This window comes from Protomyctophum bolini, assembly GCF_963924005.1.
Source record: "Protomyctophum bolini genome assembly, chromosome: 21".
NCBI lineage: Eukaryota > Metazoa > Chordata > Actinopteri > Myctophiformes > Myctophidae > Protomyctophum > Protomyctophum bolini.
Window position 1 is genome coordinate 8,669,876 of NC_137882.1, and position 9,786 is coordinate 8,679,661.

The 9,786-nt window shown below is 40.8% G+C and overlaps 1 protein-coding gene across 1 annotated transcript; it reads left to right on the forward strand.

Annotated features, from left to right (window-relative positions):
- Positions 1–1,698: 1,698 nt before the first annotated feature.
- LOC308336141 (glycine--tRNA ligase-like) lies at positions 1,699–9,666 on the forward strand (the record flags this gene model as incomplete). Its single annotated transcript, XM_080793400.1, has 17 exons — positions 1,699–1,840; positions 2,046–2,147; positions 2,339–2,441; positions 2,569–2,710; positions 3,352–3,440; positions 4,291–4,364; positions 4,659–4,804; positions 4,931–5,080; positions 5,201–5,363; positions 5,981–6,145; positions 6,243–6,350; positions 7,068–7,213; positions 7,404–7,489; positions 7,576–7,685; positions 7,955–8,048; positions 8,254–8,444; positions 9,553–9,666. Exons 1-17 carry the CDS (start codon positions 1,796–1,798, stop codon positions 9,664–9,666), a joined length of 2,028 nt encoding a protein of 675 aa, XP_080649526.1. The 5' UTR covers positions 1,699–1,795.
- Between the last annotated feature and the right edge of the window lie 120 nt (positions 9,667–9,786).

The window sequence follows — 9,786 nt, forward strand, 5'->3', positions numbered from 1 at the left end:
CAGACAGCTACTCATAGACAGACAGACAGCTACTCATGGACAATTGGACAGGCAGGAAGGCAGACAGCTACTCATAGACAGGCAGACAGACAGCTACTCATGGACAATTAGGCAGGCAGGCAGACAGCTACTCATAGACAGGCAGACAGACAGCTACTCATGGACAATTAGGCAGGCAGGCAGACAGCTACTCAGACAGGCAGACAGACAGCTACTCATGGACAATTGGACAGGCAGGCAGGCAGACAGACAGCTACTCATAGACAGGCAGGCAGACAGCTTGCACATTGTACTTTGATACATTTTGCGAAAATAAAGCAATTGAAAGAGAGAAGTTATCAAGTATCATTAATGTCGTCATTTTATCTACTGGCCCCTGGCCCCTTGCCATTTTTGTAATGTGGCCCACAGGTAAATCTATTTGAGTATCCCTGGGTTAGGGTGATGTGTGAACATTAAGATTCAGGGCTATGCCTCCCAGTCTAGGTCCTACAAAAGCCTTTGAGACAACAGACCTTTTTAATTAAATTTAAAGAACAGTGTGTCCAACTTCCAAGCATTTCTAATTGTTAAATCAGTAATAGACATCTTTGTTAAAATTGGCTTGTGGGTGACCAGGGGGTGTCACACAAAAAAACTAAAAGACTGAAAGTGAAAGGTTTAATGTCTGGCACTCAGCCAAAACACCAGAACAAGGCCTGTCCTGATATAGAAATATATAGGTTTGGTTTCAAAGTCCATACACTGATGATAATTAATCCATCACAGTGAAACCAAAAGACAGTGAGAGACAAGTTCAGACAACGTGCCCTGAAATTTAAATCTAAACCGTAAATTATAGCCATAATGTGTAAATAAGTTACTGTAACTTAAGCCTTTTATAGTATCTCATCAACAGCCATCATACATCTGACTACTTTATGAGGTCAGGCATCAGTTTCTCTTAACCACTACCCATTTTTGATAAAAGGTTATACAGTAGGTATTATGGACATAACACTTTCTATTGTTTCTAACCATAATGGAGTGTTATGGCAAACATGCATGGTTTGGTTGCCTTTCAAATATTGTGCTGTAGTTAATTAGGTTAGATCACGTTAAATTAAATCAGTGTCCCAACAAGTATTCCTATTATGTCTTAAGGCACAACTGAAAGTGAAAGGCTTGACATGATCTGACACACTGACAACTGTCATGGTTAATAATAGAATATAGAGTTGGCTATTAACAATGCCACCCCTTCAGTAGAATTCCATCACCAAGAAACCAAAAGAGCTAAAACCAAAGGGGCTAGAGAGAGAGAGAGAGACAGTATGCACTCAAAACGCTTGTGTCAAGATCTCATGTGTCAAGAGTTGCTTAAAAGCTTGACATTACTGCATAATGTCAACCTCAACCTACAAGCTGCATAGCTTGTAAATCGATAACGTGTGAGCTTGTATGCCTGTATTTTCGACGCGAGACATTACAACCTGGTATGATAAAGTTATGAATCGTGCTTTACGCATAGCTCTCTATGGCTTTACGCAGTTGGAAGATGGGTGCACAGTGCCCCCTGTGGGCTGGCACAGTAACCTGACAGCAGTTAACCTGTTTCTCCTATTTTTTCTTCATGGATGATGCAACAAAAGGACCGGTTACAGAGACTACGATTTACTGCTGGCAATGCGCCACTCCCTCCTTCTGCTCAGTGCTTATGCATGAGACAATCTCCAGGTCCAACTGAACTCAGTCACAGTTGAGTTGTAGTAGTAGTAGTAGTAGTAGGCTACGCTACCTGTGCCTTTTTGTCAAGATGGAAGAGGTTCTGGCTCCTCTGAGAGAGGCAGTAAGGAAACAGGTGAGCTGACAACTAAATTACAAATTAAATGTATGATTTTTGGGAAATAATTTAACTACACCTGTGGATGAAGACTATAATAGATGTATAGAAGTCTTGACTTACTTTACTGTATCTCCAAATGTCAAAACCGATAAAATACATCTCTATGACAGACATAGTCATAGACAGTAAATACTTGAGAAAAAACTTTTCTTTTCCCAAGGGTGATTTGCTGCATGAAATGAGAGAGCAGGGTTCCTCTGAAGCAGACATCAGTAAAGCAGTTGCAGAGTTGAAAGCACGGAAGAGAATCCTTGAAGCCAAGGTGAGGTTCACATTACAAACCTATATTTCCTCCTTTTCACAGTAAATTTGTCAGAAATGAGAACGTTAATGTCAGCTGTATAGGGCCTAGGCTATGCAGATCGTCTTTAAATTAGAATTGATTGCCCAAGTTTTCAATAATGCCATAAGCTGTCTACTGTATGAATAATTCATCCATTCTTAAATCTCCAGGAGCTGGCTTTGCAACCCAAAGATGACACGGTGGACAGATCAAAGATGGAAGATACCTTGAAGAGGAGATTCTTCTATGACCAGGCATTTGCCATCTATGGAGGTAAAAGATCACACAAATTCTAAATCAATAATAAAGGAGCATCCGAATGTGTCACTTGAACTACATCTTAAAAAAGCATTTAAGGTATACTGCCAATGTAGCCCAATAGAACCTGCTTGTTGCTCAGGTGTGAGCGGTCTGTATGACTTTGGCCCTGTGGGCTGTGCCCTGAAGAACAACATCCTGCAAACCTGGAGGCAGCACTTCATCCAGGAGGAGCAAATATTGGAAATCGACTGCTGCATGCTGACCCCAGAGCCTGTCCTCAAGTAAGTACCATCAGTCAGCAGTGTCTTGTCTCCCCACTTCCCCCGTGTACTCGCAAGCCACTTATTTTCACCTGACAGTGAGGCGTTTCACTGGGAGGATGTAGCTCATGTGGAGTAGAGGTGCTCCGATCGATAAAAGTCAATCAGATATATACAGTAGTAGTATATCATTTTGCATCTTTGTGACAGGCCTAAACATCCTCCCCTTCCTCCTCACACACACACACACACACACACACACACACACACACACACAGGGAATCATTTTGACGTGGGTTTTATAATAAATAATATTGGAAACGGCCGATCGTGAGAAAAAACAATCGATGATCGGGATCAGTCTAAAAAAAACCTGATCAGAGAACCTCTAGTGGAGAGACACGCTATTCTTCCCAGTTCTGCCCCCCCACCCCCAGTGAACTACCGTATAGTATAGCCTGAATGTCAGACTGAAGTCCACTCAGTGACTCGGCGGAGTGAGTCTGGACTCTGGAGCCAGGCTACCACTGAACAGGCACCCACAGCAACCTGTATGACTATGACTCACTCGCAGCGACAGATATTTCCCTGCCCTTCCCCAAACACGGCCAATTATGTCTGTATTGAACAATAAAGTATAACTAACAAATGATCCTTTACAGGACATCAGGGCATGTGGACAAATTTGCTGACTACATGGTGAAAGATGACAAGACTGGGGAATGCTTTCGTGCTGATCACCTCCTTAAAGGTGAATAATTATGTTCTCTCTAAAGCCATAATGTTGTTCTAGTCTAGTGCAGCCCAGGACCTTTTATCATCCTACTGTTCCTACCTATATTAGTAAGACCTAGGCCTAGACATCTCATGTCAGTGTACAGCCCAGATGGGGAAGAGAATGAGCAATGTTTCTTCAAGAAAGCCCAACTTATAGGCCAAAAGGCAGCTGGGAGTGTCTATTTCATAAATTGTCCAACACAATAGGATCACATCAGACATCATCAGCTGGGCATTTTAACAATGACAAATTCTGCCGAACTGTCTTTTATTTGAATATTTACTAATATATATATATATATATATATATACTAATAATATTTACTAAGTTTTTAACAAGGGGATCTCTAGTGGGCATGATTTAACCTGTCAGCAAGTTATTTAGCCTCCGGTGTTAGGTCAGGTGGGAAGTTGAGTGGTGGGTTTTTCAAGTCTGCCGTTACTGAGAATCAGCTGACGTCACATCACCAGCTCAGACCCTTCAGTCCTAAACCAAACCAAAGACTTGAGTCAAAGATTGTTGTGCTTAAAGGGACACTTCAAAGAAAATAAACTTTACTATACAGTATGTTAGTTAAAACCCATTTTGGGCGGGAACCCCTTTTGGTGTTTTAAACATCATGTTATAATTTAGCGATTGAAAAATACTACGAGCTTGTAGGCCTGCGATCTTTGAAAAATCGTGAAAATATTTATTTCAGAAAACTGGAGGATTTAGAAGATTATTTTTAAATTTTGAGGTCAGGCCTAAATGGGTTAAGCTAAACATCTGCCTGAGTCAGTTGCCAAATCTAAATAAAGTTGCTAAATGTGTCTAACCACAGCTCACTTGAAAAAACTGATAGACAACAAATGTTCAGTGGAGAAGGCAGAAGAGATGGAGGATGTCATCACTCAGGTCTGACGCACACATGCACACACACACACACACACACACACACACACACTTATGTCGAAGCTGCAAAAGTCCAAAGCCTTTACGCGAAGTGAAACTTAATAACCTATATACTGGTTAATTAATAACATATACTACAGCTAACGCATGTCTATTTGAAGGAGTAGAGCCATAGAATATTAATAACCGCCTCACTCCAAGCATCCTTTCACCCCACAGCTCTGAGATAAAAGATATGTTCTGCTCTTCCCTGACATCTGCTGACATGTCAACATGTTTTCGGCTTCTCCGTTTCAGATGGACAATTATTCTCAGCAACAGTTGGCAGATCTCTTTGCGAAATATAATGTGAAATCTCCCTCAACTGGAAATGGCCTTACACCACCAACCTCCTTCAACCTGATGTTCCAAACATCCATTGGCCCAGCGGGGAACATGCTAGGGTATGGATCATCACAACACAACAACAAAGCATGCTACAAAATAGACCAGCCTGAAGGATGGGACCATAGCCTGCATCATATTGATTTACCTTCATTCATTGTATTACACTTTTTTTAATTTTACAGATATCTGAGGCCTGAAACTGCCCAGGGAATGTTCCTTAACTTCAAGCGTCTGTTAGAGTTCAACCAGGGCAAGCTTCCCTTTGGTGCAGCTCAGATTGGTAACTCCTTCAGAAATGAGATCTCTCCTCGCTCTGGACTCATCCGTGTTAGGTAGTCATGAAACAAACAAAGTCTGCCATTTATAACTGCAAACCTAGAGCACTAAACATCATTATGGGTTTATAGCTTTCTAAATGTACAGCATAAAACATTTGTCATTCCTCCGTACAGAGAGTTCACCATGGCTGAGATCGAGCACTTTGTGGATCCAACTGAGAAGGTCCACCCCAAGTTCTCCAATGTGGCCAACCTTGAGATCTTGCTGTACTCCTCCAAGGCCCAGACCAGTGGCCAGTCAGCCCACATCATGAGACTGGGCGATGCTGTGGAGCAGGTATAGTAGTCCGGCAGCCAACAGGCTTTTTTTGATTCGAAGTGGGAAATTTTGTATATTGTTTTTTTATTGGCCTAAAATATTGTCTATATATATATACAGTCATGAATCCACGTGCTGACCGGCTGTTAGCGTTTAGCAATTTATTTTATAGGGGGCTATTATGTCACCATACCATTAACAACCTATGGGCAACATTTACAACATTTCATTATGCTTTCATTATGCTTTTACATGTGACATGTTAAAACTAGGGGGTTTTCATCATTCTAAATCCATTCCAAGCAATAGTTTTGCACGAAAAACACTCGTTGGGCTCAATTCAGCCATAGCTTAATTAATGAAATTATCCCTTATATACACACCGGTAGGTTGTTAATGGCATGGTCACATAAGTTAACCCCCTATATACAGCCGTGGATTCATGAATGTATGTACAGTATATATTTTAGGCCAATAAAAAATATATATATACCAAATTTCCCACTCTACGCCCCCGGCTGCTGGACTATAGTGAAGAAATATCCTCGTCATAGACTAATTAAGGAGGCTTGTGATTATGGCCTGTTAAGCATGAATACAGAATTCACAATGTTTGTCTCTGATCGTGTCTCCAGGGAGTCATCAACAACTCTGTGCTGGGTTACTTCATCGGTAGAATCTACCTCTATTTGATCAAGGTGGGCTTGTCTAAAGAGAAAGTACGCTTCCGTCAGCACATGGAGAATGAGATGGCCCATTACGCCTGCGACTGCTGGGATGCAGAGGCCAAAACATCTTACGTAGGTTCATCCTTGCTATCTTATACTAGGTTGTAATTATAAACAAATATCAATACCTATATTTAATAATAGTTCATACTTTTTGTTCCCCCATCAGGGCTGGATTGAGATTGTAGGATGTGCCGACCGCTCTTGTTACGATCTCACATGTCACTCAAGAGCCACCAAGGTCCCTCTAGTGGCCGAGAAGCATCTGAAAGAACCCATATCCTTCCATGCAGAGAACCTGACAAACTGTGATGTCCTACAGTATGTTTCAGATATTCTGTCCAGTGTCCACTGTGTCCCAAATTAATGATCCCGAGTCAATTACCATGTATGTGTACCAATATGTGGTAGTAGGGTATTGTAGTCGGTCCTGTCCGTTTGTGTGCTTGTTAGATAACTGCAGCTCACAATCAACAAACAGGTGTTGGTGCAGGCAGGGTTTTCACAGGATTGTGTTTAATTAACACAGTAGTGGGAATACTAGTACAATTACTTAATTCCCCCCTGTTCTGTTCCACATTATTCCTTAGTCATCACCCTGTGTCCTACAAAGTAATTTAAGTACAGGGGGCACGGTGGCACAAAAAAAAACATGCAGTAATCCTAGTCTCTAAAACTACCACCCCTTGGCCAGCCAGGGTGCCTGATGGAGGGGAAAGGAACTGGTCGGAATAACGCTACGTCCGGCCAGGGAAATTCCCCCCTGTCAGGTGAAAAGAAGCAGCTTGGATTCCTCATGCATAGAAGGAGGCATGAGGTCAGTCCTGCAGCCTCCCCCAGGTTGGCAGAGAAGTGTAGCGTCCAGGATTACATTAGATAATTGGCACTGGGTGAAAAAAACTGGGTTGCAAAATCGTGGGATAAAAAGTCATGTAAGTAGTAAAGTACTATGTTGCATTTCCATTCCACTTCATTGTCCTTAATATATTCACACAAGGTCGTAAATGTTGTACAGTTTGAACCCAACAAAGGAGCCATAGGCATGGTACACAAGAAGAATGCCAAGGCAATTCTGGAGTTCCTGGCGATCTGTGATGAATGCTACATTACTGACCAAGAGAAGCTACTCACTGAGAAAGGGTGAATATTGACTGAGGTGGTTATTGTCGGTTTCAGTGGCCCATGAACTTTCTTACCTTTGTGAGATATGTTTTTTTTAAATGTTATATTAGATCTACAAGTGAAGTAACTTCCACTTTAGTTGACGATATTTTGCACCGCTATAAAAGGATAATTGGTAACTGTAAAGGCAACTATGCTTTTTATACAGGGAGTTCTCCTTTGAGACAGAAGGCAAAACCTTCAGTCTCACCAAAGACATGGTCAGTGTAAAGAGGATCCAGAAGACCTTGCATGGTAAGAAAGTACTCCAAACACAGACTAAGACCTGTACCATTTTGTTTTCTCGTGGGAAAACCCAGCTCTCCATTTTCCCCACACAGTGGAGGAGATTGTTCCCAATGTAATCGAGCCGTCCTTTGGCATCGGAAGAATCATGCACTGCATCTTTGAGCACTCATTCGGTGTCCGGGCCGGTGATGAACAAAGGACGGTAGGATTTCTTTGAAGCTGAACTAAAATGCCCAGTAAACTACAACCATATCCTCATCCATCAATATTTTGTCAAGCTAGAACGTAATTATTGTATGTTATATTACACTCTAACACTCATTACATAACTACTAAGTCAGCGTTTATATTTTACAGTTGCATTTATATTGTATTTTACACCCTCAGTGTACTCTCAGTGAACACTATTAATGTAACTAATAATTAGTATGTTGCTCCTTTCCAGTAAAGCTGACATTATCTGCTCTCCAGTTTTTCAGCTTCCCAGCTACGGTGGCACCATATAAATGTTCTGTCCTTCCTTTGAGCCAAAAAGAGGAGTTCATGCCTTTTGTCTGGGAATTATGTGAGTAGTGACGGTATCTCATCTTACTAATTTATTGTACTCATTAACGTTCATATTTTACAAAATGTTGTAAAATATTTGTATAATTGCTTTTTTATTTCAATAATTTAGATAAATTATCTAATCAATATTTACATATTGTGTACTAGGTGTGAATCAAAGCCTCCGTTTTACTTTTTCCTCTCTCTGTTAAATGTATTCCCAGCCGAGGCGCTGACCAGAAACAGTGTGTCTCACAAAGTGGACGACTCTTCAGGATCCATCGGGAGGCGCTATGCCAGGACGGATGAGATCGGGGTGGCTTTTGGCATCACCATTGACTTTGACACAGTGAACAAGACGCCTCACACGGCTACTCTGAGAGACCGTGACTCAATGACACAGATCAGAGCCGAGGTACACACTACAGTGACTACACAACGCTCAACATTTAGCTCAGCTTTAACAGCACAAAATAATATGATTGATTCCAATCAATTATGCCGCTATATAATACATATTCCTATTATACTAAAGACTGTCTCTTCGTGGTAGTGTTGTAAAGTAATGAAGTACACATACTTTGTTACAATACTCAAGTAGTTTTTGGGAGGATCTCATTCTCTCTAGATACTTTCAGTTTATATTTTCATCACAACCTTTTCACTTTAACTTCAGTACATTTAAAATAAGAACATTTTACTTTTACTCCATTGCATGGACACCTGATAACTAAAAATCATGTCTGTCATGATCTTGGATTGTAAAGACAGTTCATATTCATGTGAGAACGTGTACCCTACTGTAAGTGCATTTAATGTGAGCTACTTTAAAGGGATAGTTCCGTTTTTTTTTATAACTTAAGCTGTATGAAATACTTGCCATTAATGTAGTGGTTGCAACTGTATTAATTGATTGCCTGAGTCCCGTGGTGGGAGTTCTGCTCTGGTTTTATATTACCGGTAAGTAGTTTGTCATTTTGTGGGGGGCACTGGGGCCACGCAGTAAAAGTAAATTAATTCACAAAACTAACGTAATTTGTATTGACCCATTTCTAAAATATCAGCGCAACTTTTGTTCAACTTTGACCCCTCCATCACATGGAACAATTTTTTGGGCGTAGTGATATGGACACAAAAAACATAGTTCCGAGTGACAGAGGGGTCAAAAATATTGTACTTTTTACTCCACTGCAATTATTTGGAAATTGAATTACTAGTTACATTGTAGATTTAGATTATTACTACAAAATTACTACAATTACCACTTCAGGCCTATATACATTTCGGCCATTTGAAAATAGCTAATCTACAAGCTCCCAATGCCCATTGTGTGCTTGTAGATCTGCTAATTTCAACATTTTATTCATTTGAAAACTTGTGAAATGGGGACATATTCTGCATATCAAGTACTTTCTGCTTTTGGTACATTTTGATATCGATACAAATAGTATTGTACCACTGCACCACTGCTTTCAAGTCAAAGGTATTTACATTTACTGAGGTATAAACCACTCTGTCCACAGGTCAATGAGTTACCAGGAATTGTTCGAGATCTGGCCAGTGGGATCTTGACTTGGGCGGAGGTGGAGAAAAAGTACCCCATCTTTGGGGGACAAGAAACTGTCAAGAAAGAATAGAACGTAAACCTCTCTGACCTCTACCTCTGAGAACATTCCGCACTCAAGTTTTGATTTTTTATATACACGCACACACCGGTATTGTCATTTTGATATAGTCTCCTAAAAAAAACCCTGTTA